The following is a 16,390-nucleotide window of genomic DNA, read 5'->3' as shown; positions in this document are numbered from 1 at the left end:
ATAAATAAATTTATTAAAAAAAAAAAAAGAACTGCTTGGAGAGAAAACGTCACTAATATTAATATCTAAAAGAATTTAAAACATATCAGTAGTATCCACAATACAGAAATTCTAAGAATAGTAAATGAGCATTTAAAAATATACTACCAAATGTAAAATAGATAGCTAGTGGGAAGCAGCCACATAGCACAGGGAGATCAGCTCGGTGCTTTGTTACCACCTAGAGGGGTGGGATAGGGAGGGTGGGAGGGAGATGCAAGAGGGAGGCGATATGGGGATATTTGTATATGTATAGCTGATTCCCTTTGTTATAAAGCAGAAACTAACACACCATTGTAAAGCAATTATACTCTAATAAAGATGTTAAATATATATATATATATTAAAGTTAGTATTTATTCACTAAAGAGAAGTATACTTACTTTTCACATCATAGTAAAAGATAAATTTCATTAATTTCCTGTTCCAAGTCTTTGTTAGTATAGCTTGTTGTTTTCTGGAGTTTTCAAATATTAATCAGTATGCCAGCGCTGAAGTAGTGCCAGTACCATCAGATTAGCTTAAAGACTATTTTGTATTTGTAATTCTGTCTTTTATGTAAGAAACTCTTAAAGGCTTTGTGTAAGCTTTTTGTTTAATTTTTCACATTGCTCAAGATGAGGACGTGTTACTTGCTTTTCATACTTTTCTTTGTTTTATTCATATTGATTTTTAGAAAATTTTACAACTTCTTCCAGAAAGAATTCATCAGCGATGGCAGTTTCATAGTATTGGTAAGTAATTTAAATATGCATTTCATATTTGAAATAAATGATAATATATGAAAATACTCTTTAATGGGTTGGTCATTATTTGAAATGAATTCATAGTTTATGCTTTAGTAAAAACAAAATAAAGAATACAGAACTAGGCTTACTGGGAATATAAGATAAAAACATACATGAAAGATTTCCAATAAAAGTGGCATATTAAATTTCTTTGATCCACCTGTTCATTTACTCTGAATATGTTAGCAGTGATGATGAAACTATAAAGCCAAAAAAATAAAAGCAGACTCAGCATCAGAATAAACATTCTGTAATCAAAAATGGAAGAGGAGGTAACAAAGTGCCACATAGAGTGAAAGCCATGGGTTCCAGGTTTGAAAGCAAGCAGTGTATTAATAAAAAAGGAGGGAGTTAAGCTTACTGCTTGAAGAGACGAAGTAGAGCTTCCCAGATCATGAAATGAAGCTGAAAAGAAAAAGGGGAAAGAAAAAGTAAGCAACCCTGCTGTGGATTACTGTGAAAGACCAAGTAGGCAGGAGGTCATAGACTTTCTCTTACCAGGAGCTAAGCCAAGGTGCTTGCTGGCTTGGAGTCTGTTTCTTTAACAATCATAGCATCACCACAGGACTCTTGAGCTTTCATTATAAGACATTTTTTTCCCCCTTGGTTGAAAAAGGAATCTGCAGGTAGGCAATTTCTGGCTTTGGTTCAGTGTCTTAATGATGACAGGGCTGATTGCTAGTGATTCTCATGACCCTTCTCTTGTGGTGAATATACAGATGGCCACCACATCTACATTGTTGAAGTAGAATGTTATAGGCCTTGTATTCATTTGTAAAAATTGTATTTTTTTCTCTTAAAAAAGAGTCATATATTTATTTAGAACCTACAATTCTTAGTTATAGCAAATGAAATTTCTGAGGCTTTGAAACTGTAAGTCATCCCAATTAGCAGTTCTGGAAACAAAAGGAACTCTGGACATATAGGATGGATATTGATGCAGGGCCTAAAAAACCCACAAAATTCTAAATAATAAAGCCTTTTAGAATAAACTTTTTAGATAAAGCTCAAGACTAAAAATGATGTACCCTTAATATATAAAGAACTCTGGCAACTCAGTAATAAGACAAGTCAATTTTTTAAATAGGGAAAATATTTGCATAGTTACCACACCAAAGAAGATATGTGAATTGCTAATAATCACATGATAAGGTGCTCAATAGAATAGTGAAATCCTATTTTTTATTTCATAATCATTAAAATGTCCTTGAAGGTTATCTGGGAAGAAACTTTTTTGAGACAGCTGAACTTCTAAAGTTTATTCCATCTCCTGAGGAATGTAGTCTTCGATTTCTAAACGACCTTTGGGCTATCTGGTTGTCATGATTAATAATATTCTAGTAAATGTCCAACTTGAGACAATACATAATTGGTCACTTTTCTTTGTCACCCAGAGAATCCTAAAACTCTGTTTCCTTTCTTTTTTGTCTTGTATATATAGAAAAATAAATCAGTGACTCTAGTTGATTTTTTAAAAGTAGCTTTTTTGAGGTATAATTTACTTAGATAAAAATCACTCATTTAAATAAATAATTTATTAATTTTTAGTAAATATTTAGAGTCACCACAGTCTTGTTTTAGAACATTGCCATTACCCTAAAATAGTTCTTTGAGCCCATTTACAGTCAGTTGCCTTTGCCACCACCAATCTGCTTTCTGTCTTCAATAAATTTGTCTTTTTTGGACATTTCATGTAAATGAAATCATACAATTTGTAATAGTTTACATCTGACCTCCTTCACTTAGCATATTTTTTTTTCCATATTATAGCATATATAAGCATTCCTTTTTATTGTATACTATTCTGTTGTATGGCTATACCATATTTTGTTTATTTACTCAGCAATTAATGGACATTTGTATTGTTTCTAGTTTATTATAACTTGTTTATTTTATTTGTTTTATTGTAGATTCCTTTTGATTTTCTATGTATAGGATCATGTCAACTGCAAATATAGTTTTACTTTAAAATTTTTAATCTGGTGCCTTTAATTTCTTATTTCTTTTTTGTTTATTGTTCCTCTAGTACACTAGTGAATAACAGTGGTAAAAGTAGACATCCTTATATTATTCCTGATGTAAAGGAGAAAGCATTCAGTCTTTCACCATTATGTATGATGTTAGCTTTTTTTTTTTTTTTTTTTTTTTTTTTTCCCACTTACTCTATATTTGAGGAAACTGAGCCTCAGGGAAGTTAAGTGATTCCTCAGGATCACACATATGTCCTGGCAGAATCTAGATTCAATGCAGAATCCTATTTCACATATATCCTGGCAGAATCTAGATTCAATGCAGAATCCTATTTCACATATAAATAAGTATTTAAGTTTCATCCTGTGTAATTCTCAAACCCTTTGTCTTCTTCTTCAGTGCTTCCTGAAGATCATTCTTCCCTGGCGATGTTAGCTATTTTTATAGATACTGTTTATCAAGTTGAAGTTCTCTTCTATCCTGTTTTGATGAGAGTTTTTAATCATGCATGGGCATTGTATTTCCAGATGCTTTTTCTTCTATTGACATGATCATAGGCAGCATTATTAGTGGTTTTGTCATTTATTCTATTAATATTGTGTATTTCACGAATTGCTTTTCATATGTTAAACCAACTTTCATCCCTGAGATAAATCCCAATTGGTTACCATTTCTATATAGTCTTTTTATTATATTGCTAATTTTAGTTTGCTAATAATTTATTAAAGATTTTTGCCTCTATGTTTATGAGGGATATTTAACACTGTAGTGTTCTTTTGTGAGGTCTTTGTCTGGCTTTATTAAGATAATAATAGCCATGTACATAGATTGGGAAGTGTTCCCTCGTTTATTTTCTGAAAGAGTTTGTGAACAATTGATACTACATCCTTTTAAAATATTTGGTCGAATTCACAAGTAAAGCCATTTAGAGTTGGGCTTTTCTTTGTGAGGAGATCTGTAATTGTTACTTTATATTCCTTTTTTTGTTTTTTTAATTTTATTTATTTATCTATTTATTTATTTATTTTTGGCTGCGTTGGGTCCTCGCTGCTGTGCACGGGCTTTCTCCAGTTGAGGCAAGCGGGGGCCACTCTTCTTTGCGGTGCGCGGGCTTCTCACTGTGGCGGCCTCCCCCGTTGCGGGGCACGGGCTCTAGGCGCGTGGGCTTCAGTAGTTGTGGCACGTGGGCTCAGCAGCCGCGGCTCGCGGGCTCCAGAGCGCAGGCTCAGTAGTTGTGGCTCACGGGCCTAGTTGCTCCGCGGCATGTGGGATCTTCCAAGACCAGGGCTCGAACTCGTGTCCCCTGCATTGGCAGGCGGACTCTCAACCACTGCGCCACCAGGGAAGCCCTATATTCCTTTTTGAGTCAGTTTGGATAATTTGTATCTTTCTAGGAATTTGTTTCATTAATGCTGCCTAATTTGTTGGTGTCAAGTTGTTCAAGTTACTCTTTTATAATAACCCTTTTCATTCCTATAGGGTCAGTAGTGATGTCCCCTCTTTCATTTCTGAATTTGGTAATTTGTGTCTCTTTTATTTTATTGACTTGTCTAGCTCAGCATTTGTCATTAATGTTGGTCATTTCAAAGAACTAACTTTGGTATTGTTGATTTTCTCTAGTCTTTTTCTGCTTCCTATTTCATTGATTTACATTCTAATCTTTTATATTTTTAAAAATCTTGCTTGCTTTGGGTTTAATTTGCTTGTCTATATGTATTTTCTTAAGGTGGAAGTCTAGAATATTAATTTAATACCTTTCTTCTTTTCTGATATAGGCATCCAAGGCAGCAAACTTCCCTGTAAGCTTTGCTTTTAGCTTATCCCATAAGTTTTAGTATGTTGTGTTTTCATTTTTATTCAGTTGAAAATATTTTTTTGATGTCCCTTTTGGTCTCTTTGATCCATAACTTATTTAAGAGTGTTTTTGTTTTTTAAATTTTCAAATATTTGATGGTATCACAGATTTCTTTCTATTGTGATTTCTAACTTAATTCCTTTGTGGCCAGAAAATACGCTTTATATGATCATAATCTTTAAAAAAATTTTGAGACATTTCGTGGCCCAGAATATAGTCTCTCCTGGAGAATGTTCCAGTATGCTTGAGAATGTGTATTCCATAGTCATTTTAAATATTAGATTAATTTATGACAATGAAGCGATTATTGAAGAACAAGAAAGAACTCGAAAAAATGGAATCTTGTGCATTATTCATGGATGATAGGCTTGAGGTATAAAGATAACAGTTCTCATCCAGAATTCCTGTAGTGACTTTTTAATGTAGCCCAACAAGTTTATCCTAAAATTTATATGGAAAATCAAAGCCAAAGCAACTTGGAAGAATAACGAATGGGAGAGAGAAGATGGTGTTGTTGAATATTACTATAACCAATAACAAGATGTATTATAAAGTTATAATATTAATAATTAAGACAGTATCATTGGTATGGCAGAGATGGACAAGTAGACTAATGGAAAAGGACATTAAGGCCAACCAAAGACCTAGGCTGATATATGGAAACTTGAAATATGATTGAGACAGCATTTCATTTCATTATAAAATCTGAAAAGGTACTACAATTGGTTACCTATTTGGGGAGGGGAAATTCTGTTATTGCAGAAATACACAGAAATAAATTTCTGATGGATTTCAGGACTTAAATGTGAAAAACAACACTTTAAAACTTTTTGATGAGACTCTTTGGTTTATCTTCAAAACTTTAAGGTAGGGGAAGTATTTCTTTAGACACAGTAAGTACACATAAAGAAAAACATTCGTGAATTGACTATATTGAAATTAAAAAATTTTGTACGTCAGACGATACTACCATCCCGGTCAAGAATACATTTCCAATTCATAGACCTGACATAGAATTAGTAGCCAATATGTGTAAGGAACTCTTACATTAAACAAAACAAAACAAAATAACCCAGTTTAAAAATATACAAAGGATATGACAGGCAATTTGCAGAAACTTGAACAGCCAAATGAAAAAATGTTCAGTGTCATTAGGAAACATCAAATGACATTACTGAGATATGTAACACTCAGACTGGCAAATATTAGAGCATCTGCCAGTGTTTTGTGTTGCCAACAATGTGTTATCACAATAATCTCATATGCTTCTATATATGTAAATATATATATATTATATATGTATTTCACACATATAAATATGTTATATATATAATCCTGATGTTACTAGAAAGAATAAAAATGCAAGATTAGAACAAATAGCTATGGAGGAAATTTTGTTACTGGTATAAGTTTTAAACATAGAAACTAATTCCAAATATTTTATGGATTTATAAATAAGTAGTAATAACATAAAATATTTTTGGAAATAATTAATACCAAAATCTGGATAATGGTTTCCTCTGGGGAAGGAAGGAGGAAAATGACTCAGGATGGGTTCACAGGTGGCTTCAATGATACTTGTACTGTTACATGAAACATTATAGATAATGTAAATAAGTGAAATTTTGAAATTATAGGAAACATGGGACTGTGTTTAGATTTGTTCAGACCAAATGGTGGACATCTGGATGTCTGTGAATGTTATTTCATTATTTTATTGTAGATTTGAAATATTGTGTAATTCAAAAGAAAAAGGACTATTAAAGATCGTTTTGAGTATTTTGAAAAGGAAAATTAGTACAATGGAAATATTTGCTAAGAAATAACTAGAGTTATAGATGTTCATGTGGTTAACTAAATGGAAGTGTTCTACAGTGGTTTTTATTTGTATTAGTGATGGAGAAAGTATTTAATTATATTCTTAGTCTAAGTAAAAGATACATGTAGATCGTTGTATTACATGCAATTTTGGGTTTAGGGTTTGTTTTGATAGGATAAATAATGTTTAATTGCAATAAACCATGTGTTAAAAAAGGTGACTTTTTATATGCCCTTCTGTCCCAAGATTATGGCCAGAGGGATGTTAAGGTCACCAAGAATAATTTGGAGGTTGCCAAGGACTTGTTTTTAAAGTGTTTTCAAGTCTGACCGAGAACTCTGACATTTAGAAACAAATAAGAAGATATGAATGTTTAAAATCATGTTTTCTTTTCAGGATTGATTTTAAAGAAACTACTACACACAGGAAACTCCTTGAAGGTATAATGTAATTATATTTCTTTTCTATGGCTTTTTAAAAACTGAGTAAAGCATTCAGTCAATTGCTATACTGCCTACATCAACTTTTTCCTAAATAATTTTGAATAATCTTCAGTTCCCTTAATTGAAGTGAATTCACTTAAAAAACAGCAACATACTCGGTATGCATGAGGCTGACCAGGCTATTGAAAAACTTTTGTAGTTTTACCACTGCATGGACTCATTCAGCAGAAATACAGTCACCTCTCCATATCCATGGGTTCCACATCCGTGCCATCCATGCCAGTTCCATGTAAGGGACTTGAGGGTCTGCTGATTTTGGTATCCATGGTGGTAGAGGTCCTGGAAGCCATACCCTCCCTAGATACCGAGGGACGACTGTACTTTGCTCTGTGGTCCCCAGAAGACAAAAACTATTTAGCCATTCAACAAATTATTCTTCATTTTATCATAGGTATTGTTAGATGTAGAGGGAAGTAGGGCATCTATTAAAAAATGGTTTTGTTTCTCTTTTTTTTTTTCCCTTTTCATTATCTCATTGTGCTGTGGTAAGAAAAGCTACCCAGTCCAAAAGCATCTTGGTATAGGTTGGATAAAAGTCTCATATAGTAGGTACTTTCGGTGTCAAGGCTTGGGTATAGCAGTACAAAGGGATAAGCTTTCCTACATCTTTGTCCTGTTTCTAACTAAACTGTGAGGGTGGCAGCAGTTGAATAGCTTTGGCAGTGGCTGTTTGCAAAGCTACCAGTGAGGTTAGGTTACTGAAGAACTTTGTGTTTTACTGGGAGATTTGAAGTTTCCTCTATTTTCTCCTCTTCTCTTCCTGGAAGAGCATTCCTTTGATTTAAATACGTATTTTCTGTGTATGGGGCATTGTTCTAGTTGCTTAAAAATACAGTAATAGGCCAGAATTCCTGCTTTGCCCTTTGGAAGCAAATTAAGTAAATGAGATAATTTCAGACTGATAATCTTTTTAAGGTCAAGAGCATTGAGTTAGCAGTGTATCAGGATCCCCATGACCATTCCTCCTTTTACCAAACTCATTATAGAAAGGAATAGTCATTGCCCTCTGTCCTTGCTTCTTGGATTAGAGTGGTGATTATGGGAAGGAGGGAAGTAAATAAGGGAATGATTTTGACTTTTTACAAATGGAAATTATAGCATAAATAGATTACCTGATGGCTTTAAATAGTTAGAGACCAAGTTATTTTGTTCAAAATCCATAAATTTAGATTTATAAATAATGAGGGTTCAGTAAATTGTCATGGTTATAATTCTCTCTCCATCTCCCTCCTTCCTTCCTTTCCTTCCTCTCCTTTGCAGAGTATCATTCGGTAATCATCTTCTGGAGAATTTTGGCCTGAAAGGAGGAAAGTATTTCCATTTTAAATAAAAATACTGTTTTCCATTTTTTTCATTTTAGATTAGGCGGGAAGGTGTTCGTCTTTTCTTATTATGGTTGCAAGCTCTTCAGAATAACTGTAGCAAAGAACAGCTTTGGATGTTTTCATGCTTAATCCCTGGATTTTCAGCACCACAATCTGAATATGGACCTCGAACTTTAGATAATCTCATTAATCCTCCACTCAACCTTCAAGAAAGTAAGATTCATACGATCTTTTCCATCATTAATTTAAAAATTTCTGTGTAGTTTGTTAATAGATATTTTAAAATGTCCGTACCTTTTTTTAAAAAATTACTAATTTATTTATTTTTGGCTGCATTGGGTCTTTGTTGCTGCGCGTGGGCTTTCTCTAGTTGTGTCGAGCGGGGGCTACTCTTCATTGCAGTGCGGTGGCTTCTCTTTTTGGGGAGCACGGGCTCTAGGCACGCAGGCTTCAGTAGTTGTGGCACACAGACTCAGTAGTTGTGGCTCGCGGGCTCTAGAGCACAGGCTCAGTAGTTGTGGCACATGGGCTTAGTTGCTCCATGGCATGTTGGATCTTCCCGGACCAGGGCTCAAACCCATGTCCCCTGCATTGGCAGGTGAATTCTTAACCACTGTGCCACCAGGGAAGTCCCTGTACATTTTTAACTGGATAATCCAAGGCCATGTTTTTAAATGTAGGTTTTATAAAACCAAACTCACAGATACAGAGAAGGGATTGGTGGTTGCCAGAGGGGTGGGGCATAGGGGTTGAGGTTGGGCAAAATGGGTGAAGGGGATCAAGAGGTACAAACTTCTAGTCATAAAGTAAATAAGTCATAGGGATGTAATGTACAGCATGGGGACTGTAGTCGATAATATTTTGCAACTTTGAAAGTTGCTAAGAAAATAAATATTAGAAGTTCTTATCACAAGAAACAATTTTTTTTGTAATTTTGTATGGTCACAGATTGGGGTGATCATTTTGCAGTGCATACAAATGTTGAATCATTATGTCATATGCCTGAAACTTGTATAATGTTGTATGTCAATTATACTTCAGTAAAAAAGTAAATGAATAAAAATTAAAAAAATAACATGTAGATTTTATCATCCAGGTATAATGAGACCAACAGATCAGGAGATGATTGCCATTAAAAAGATAGTTTGTTACTCGTGTTCCCAGGAGGAGGGGGTGTGCCACACCAGGGAGGGTGGCCACACAGGGAAGCACCAGGGTTAGTCGGGCGTGGCGGGGGCTTGAGGGTAGGGGTGGGTATCATGGGCAAGAGCCCTTTTGTGGTTTCTGCAGGCGGGAATGTGTGAAGCAGGGTGACCAAGTTGAAGACTGGCTAGTTTGGATAATTTTAGCAGGCTCTGGGGCATAGGGGTTGTCTCTGGTTGTCTGGTACTTAGCCCTGGGGGTCATTAGGTTAGGGAACTAGTAAGTAACCCTGAGTGTGAGAGCCCAGCAGAGGAAGTGGTAGAGATATGGGCTCCAGGTTGTTTGGTTTGCATATGAAAGGCAAACTCTCTGGCCCATAGTTTTCTCTAGGAATTAGCTAGCTCTGGGAGGGGCTTTCTCACTAGGGCCTGCAAGACCCCAGATATCAAAGTATTAGAAACATGTTTAATACAGGCCATTTTACATTTACATTTATCTTTAATTTTGAATTTTCATGTATCAGCTTGTATCCTTTAGTTAATTTGGATGTACATTGAAGTACAAGTATGTCTTACTTTGTGCAAAGAGGACTAAAAAAAATCCATCTCTTTGGGCTTAATTACTTGGCTGCTATTTACTGAGAAATAGGTTTAGGGACCTGCCTGTGCTAAACCAGGTACTGATTGTGTTGCCTGGGAAGTATTTAAGAAAATTTAGCTAGTTGTGGGTTGATTTTCTTGAATTTGCTTTTGTTATAATCAATGTTTTTGAATATGTGAAAAGTTTAAAAATGTGAAAGTTTCTTATTTTACAAGTGGACTTTCATAATCAAGAAACTAAGATGCTAACCTCTCTTTCTTTTTGAGAGGGAAATAGTGTTTCATCCTTTGAATAAAGGGGCTACCTTAAAGAGTAAGCATGGTCATTACTTAGAGTAATCAGATTGTTCTTTAATTGATGAATAAGCACATTATTATTAATGTTTCTCATCATATTTATGGAATTTTGTAGTGGACACTCAATCTGAATTTTAAAATATCACGAGCAGTTCTTTTTCAGGTGAGACATTATTCACTCTTAATCCCTCAATATCTGTCCATCACTGTGTCACATTTCCTTGATCAAGGGTTCATGACACAGTTGATTATTAAAGTTTATGGTTTTTGTGATGGGCTATCAGGATGACCTCAGATTTATTTCAAATTTCAATCATCAGAATGTTTTCAAGCAGTATTCTTTGCTTTTCTGTTTTGTAGTTAAATTTTATTTGGGCCATATTATCATATTGTTAAATTTGTTTTGTAATTATACTAAACTTTTCTTTTGTCTTCGGATAGCTCAAGTCACTATAGAAGAAATCACTCCGCTTGTCCCCCCACAATCAGGAGATAAAGGACAAGAAGATCTAACAAGCTATTTTCTTGAAGCACTTTTAAAATATATAGTAATTCAGGTATGTGTCATCTTCTTTTATATCACCCTCCTTACTATCCTGTGGGTAATTCATTTTTCCCCCCCTTACCATTATTCTGTCACAGTAGATATTTGCTTATTTTACTGAAGGAGAAGTAACAAATTTTTACTTTTTTTTTTTTTTAAGTAAATAAATTTATTTATTTATTTATTTATTTATTTATTTATTGGCTGCATTAGGTCTTAGTTGTGGCACAAGGGATCTTCGTTGAGGCATGCGGGATGTTTTGTTGCGGTGCACAGGCTTCTCTCTAGTTGCGGGGTGAGGGTTTTTTTTTCTCTCCCTAGTTGTGGTGCACAGGCTCCAGGGCGTGTGGGCTCTGTAGTTTGCAGCTCGCGGGCTCTCTAATTGAGGCGTGCAAGTCAGTAGTTGTGGCATGCAGGCTTAGTTGCCCTGCAGCATGTGGGATCTTAGTTCCCTGACCAGGTTTCGAACCCACGTCCCCTGCATTGTAAGGCAGATTCTTTACCACTGGACCACCAGGGAAGTCCTTAGGTGCATGTATTTTGTAAGGTAACCTATTCATCTCTGTATATGAAATGTGAATATCCTTATTGATGAAAACACTTTTAGCATATACACGTTTCTTGTAACTGTTCCAAACACAAAAGTTCCTCGTGCCTCAGAAACAAACATTATGAAGTTAATTTGGATCCTGAACGAGATTGCCAGGGTTTGAATACTGACTTTACATCTTACTGATAGTGTGACTTTTGGCAAATTACTTAACCTCTCTGTGCTTAAAATAGAGATAAAAAATAATACCTATCCCATTTTGGTGTTTGGGGCTTAAGTAATTAGTGCATAGTGCTTAGAATAAACAAGTGCATGACATATAGTAAGTATTCAGTGGTGGGTAGTTATTGTTACTGTGATTATTACCAGTTTTTCTTTAAAAAAAAAACTTTTGTACTTCATGTGGATTTTTAAACTTGTTTTACTGGTTTATTGAGATATATTTGACATACAGTAAACTGTAATGTTTGAAAAGTACAATTTGATAAATCTTATTACATGTATACAACCATGAAACCATCACTACAATCAAGATAATGAACATATCTATCACCCCTAAAAGTTCTCAGATCCCTTTGTAAACCACCCTTCTCTACCTGCCCCGCCCCCCATCATCCCATCCCCAGGCAACTTTAATCTGATTGCTTTCACTATCGTTTGCATTTTCTGATAAATGGAATCGTATGGTACCTCCTTTTTTTTTTTTGGTTTGGCTTCTCTTTTTTTTCAGCATAATTATTTTAAAAATCATATTATTCTATGTATCAATAGTTTGGTCCCTTTTATTGCTGAGTAGCTTTTCATTGTATGGATGTACTATGATTTGTTATCCAGTCACCTGTTGATGGTAATGTGAGTTGTTTCCAGTTTTTGGCTATTACAAATAAAACTGGTATGAATATTGGTAAACAAGTCTTTGTGTGAATATAAACTTTCTTTTCCCTTGGGTAAATACCTAGTAGTGGAATGGCTGGGTTGTATGGTAGGCATATTTTGACTTTTTAAGACACTGCCAAATATTTTTCCAAATGGTTGTAGCTTTTTGTATTCCACCAGCAATGTATGAGACTTAAAGTTGCTTCATATCCTCACCAACAGTTGGTATGGTCAGTCTGTAATTTTAGCCATTCTGAAGTTAGTGTGTAGTAGTAGCTCACTGTGGTACACTCTGGGCCTTTACTATCCCCCTACTTACATATCTTCCTCACCCTACTGGAATTTTCACACCCTGTATTTTACAACTCTGCCCCCTCTTGTTTACTCCCCTCTACACTTACGGATACTGTCCTCACCTCTCTCAGGCTCTGGGTCCCCATTGGGCTACTGCCTCTGTTATACCCCATTCATGAATGCCTCTTGTGGTCAGGCTCTGATCACCTGCACTTGACTGCCACTATTTCATACCTTCTCTTCCTTCCTCTCACATATGCCTATTTTGTATGACTTTTAGGCTGAATTATTCAGGAAGTGGGAAAGAGGAAAGAACATTAGCAGCTTTGTCAGTAGTAGAGCCGAGTTTTAAGTCAACTTTGACAGTTTTCCAGAGCACATTTTAACTTACAAGATTTTTGAAAGATAACCTGTATCCTTGACCTTTGAACAATATAGGTCCACTTATACACAGATTTTTTTTCAGTAAATACGATCTACAGTACTACACAATCCACTGTTGGTTGAATCTGCAGATATGGAGGGCCGACTGTAAAGTTACACATGGATTTTCAAGTGCACACGCAGGGTCAGCATCCCAACCCCTGAGTTATTCAAGGGTCAACTGTATAATGCATTTGCATGGCACTAGACCACTTTTTATATGTGCATATATATATGTACATACACATATATATTTAGCTATATATCTTTGCAGTGTAACAGTTTAATGTATTGCTTAAAGTAACCTTTTACAAGCTTGTTTATAACAGCTAATAATTTCTTTCTCTTGGAATGATTCTAATTGTTTGTTTAATTTTAGGTAAAAAGTTTAGAATGGAAGAACAAAGAAAACCAAGAAAGAGGATTTTCATTTTTGTTTTCACATTTTAAGAAATATTACTTGCCTTATATTTTTCCAAACATCTGTAAGGAGAATAGTTTATATCATCCTGTACTTGGTAGGTATTCTTTGGAATTTTCTAAAATATTACACATAAGAATAAAACATTCCTCAGTGTAAGGTTAGCATTTGTTACCTGCAGAAAACTGATAACATTTAATTTATATTGATTAATTGGAGATATTATACTGTGATTCATACTGAAAGTGCAGTTTTATTAGTAGAAAGTTTTCATTGAGAGTGAAGAGATTTTTAAAAAACTTATTCTCTGGATATCACCTACTGGAGAAGTTAGCCTACCAGAAATATTTATGATTATAAATTAAACTTAATTCTAATGTTTGGTATGATCTTTTAACCATGTTATAAATATTTTCAAAGGTCCCTCTGGGTTCAATTTCTATGTCTTTTGCAAATTCTGTATGAATAATTACATTGTCGTATATTCTGATCATATCTTGTCCAGTATTTAGTGACTGTGCCAAAGTGTCTGTTGGAATCTTGAAGCTATAGCCTCAAGGACAGCCCTGGGTTAGAAGTAGACCTCTGCCATGTATAGAAGGCATTGACAGCCTGTATGTGGAAGTGTCCTGTTTGCACAAAGATGTTTCTGTTTTAAGCTCCGCCAAGATTAGGCAGCTAACAAGCTTAGGCAAAGCCATTAGGGCTAGTAGAAATGATTTAAATTAGAGTAGCAAACCTTTACCATTGGGAACAATATTTGCTTTAAAAATAATATTGCTGTAAAAATTCTCATACTTTGTATGATGTCAAAATATGTGTTTCAGACTTAGGTTAATTGAAGTAAGGTCTCATTAATTTTAAATGGCTCTGGAAGTTTCTTTGTACTTTTAATGATTTTTTAGTGATATTTTGCAAAAAGACATGTTTCCATATATCAGCTGTATATGGTTCAGTCTTCTAGATCCCATGCTAATATCTAGCAAATTATTTTAAAATGTACTAATTCTGTTTCTTAAACCAGAACATTATCACAGTGTTTTCTCAAATATTTAAAAACATAGATTTATCTAAGCATAATTTCTTTCTTATTTTGGTTTTCATTTTATTTTGCGTAGATATCCCACAGATGAGACCAAAGCCACATTATGTCATGATAAAGAAGGATGCTGAAACCAATGAAGCAATCTATTGTACAAAGGAGCCTTTCATTAAGGCTCGTGTTATTGTCATTCGTTGGCTGGTTTCATTCTGGCTGGAGCCAAAGCCACATACAGGACCTCATATTCCTGGGATGGAAGGTGAAGTCTTGCCAAAGAATATTCAGGTAATACACACATAGAGTAAGCTTTTTTTTTTAATAAATTTATTTATTTTATTTATTTATTTTTGTCTGTGTTGGGTCTTCATTGCTGTGCACGGGCTTTCTGTAGTTGCGGCGAGCGGGGGGCTACTCTTTGTTGCGGTGCGCAGGCTTCTCATTGCGGTGGCTTCTCTTGTTGCGGAGCACAGGCTCCAGGCGCGAGGGCTTCAGTAGTTGCAGCACGCAGGCTCAGTAGTTGTGGCTTACAGGCTCTAAGAGAACAGGCTCAGTAGTTGTGGCGCATGGGCTTAGTTGCTCCGCAGCTTGTGGGATCTTCCCGGACCAGAGATTGAACCCGTGTCCCCTGCACTGGCAGGCGGATTCTCAACCACTGCACCACCAGGGAAGCCCTAGAGTAAGCTTCTTAAAGTTAGACATGGCTTTAGGGATTTGTCCACTGATTTCAGTTGCCTTAGTTGTAGAACACATTTAAAACAAATAATAATGGTATTTTCTTTGTATAAGTGTATTTTATAAATCCGAATTTTAACAATTATTATAGAACCAATAGTTTTCTTAATAAAAAAATAAAACCTGTAAGGTATAGAAGATAATTTCAGTCACATACAAGTCTCAGCTTATTTCTATATTTTATGTTAATTGTACAGTACTAAAAACATCCTGAATTGTACAAATAAAAATATTCTGAATTGTGCAAATTCTTGCAGTTGGAAACAATTTGCAATCAGATGACCTTCATAGTTCATTTTAGATTTCTAGGTATTCGCAGAGTGCTGTTTTAAAGTCCTGTCTCCATCTCACGTCACCTCTTTTCCCGAAGAACACTGACTCTAGAAATGCAATGTAAAGTTACACAGCTGTATTATGGACGGACTAATATTTAAAATTCTGTTATTTTTACTTAAACCATTTCCCTCTTTTTCACACTTCTTTTTCACTTTCCTCTCCTCTCTCAATGTGTGTTTTTTCCTGAAATTGTCTATATTGCAGTGTTTTGTTTTGTTTGGGCAGTGTTTTTTAAACTTTTTGTTTTCCTTTTCTCGGATTTCCTCATTTAGTTTTAAAAATATTTTATATGTGTGTGCTTTTTATACAACTTCTTAAATCCTTTAAAAATTAAGTGGAGGTATAAAGTGTGTTCATTAGTGTTCAGAAAATTTGACTTATATTCCCCCTGGCCTTTTATTTATCTGTAGCAGATTATGTGATGTGTTTTCCTCAAAATGTTGTTCTAGGTTCTCTACAAAGAATTTTTAAATGTAGAAACTCTCAAGCAGAACTATTTTATCTGATGCCAGAGCTCAGTAAACTAAAAATTAGAGATTTTTTAAAATTGGGAAGCATATTTGAGATCATTTACATACTTACTTAAACTCTTTTATTTTATAGGTGACAAAACTGAGACCAAATATTGAATAATGTACCAGAAAGTAATTTATCATACCACAGAATAGTGCTACTCCTATGATATCATGGTAGTAATTTCTTTATTACTGCCTTAAGCCTTTAACTTTTTCTCTAGGCTTAGCCATCATCTTCAGTCATGGTGAAAATTGTTGTTATTAGAATGTAGAGTTTTCTAATATGTATTTTATTTTAGCTTCATTTCTACTTTTTCT

At 34.7% G+C, this 16,390-nt stretch overlaps 1 protein-coding gene across 7 annotated transcripts in view; it reads left to right on the top strand.

Moving 5' to 3' along the window:
* Positions 1–16,390, top strand: part of RALGAPA1 (Ral GTPase activating protein catalytic subunit alpha 1) — a 218,035-nt gene that overhangs the window by 47,740 nt on the left and 153,905 nt on the right. For 6 of the 7 annotated variants that reach the window (XM_061180792.1, XM_061180786.1, XM_061180793.1 and 3 more), the window contains exons 4-9: positions 716–773; positions 6,869–6,912; positions 8,336–8,513; positions 10,781–10,896; positions 13,406–13,544; positions 14,566–14,774. In XM_061180792.1, coding sequence (XP_061036775.1) covers positions 716–773; positions 6,869–6,912; positions 8,336–8,513; positions 10,781–10,896; positions 13,406–13,544; positions 14,566–14,774 — 744 coding nt within the window. The remainder of the gene's footprint in view (positions 1–715; positions 774–6,868; positions 6,913–8,335; positions 8,514–10,780; positions 10,897–13,405; positions 13,545–14,565; positions 14,775–16,390) is intronic. The other variant, XM_061180789.1, reaches the window with a different exon arrangement.

This window comes from Eubalaena glacialis, chromosome 2, assembly GCF_028564815.1.
Source record: "Eubalaena glacialis isolate mEubGla1 chromosome 2, mEubGla1.1.hap2.+ XY, whole genome shotgun sequence".
NCBI lineage: Eukaryota > Metazoa > Chordata > Mammalia > Artiodactyla > Balaenidae > Eubalaena > Eubalaena glacialis.
The sequence above is the reverse complement of the archived record's forward strand: the minus strand, read 5'-3'. Positions and strand labels throughout refer to the sequence as shown.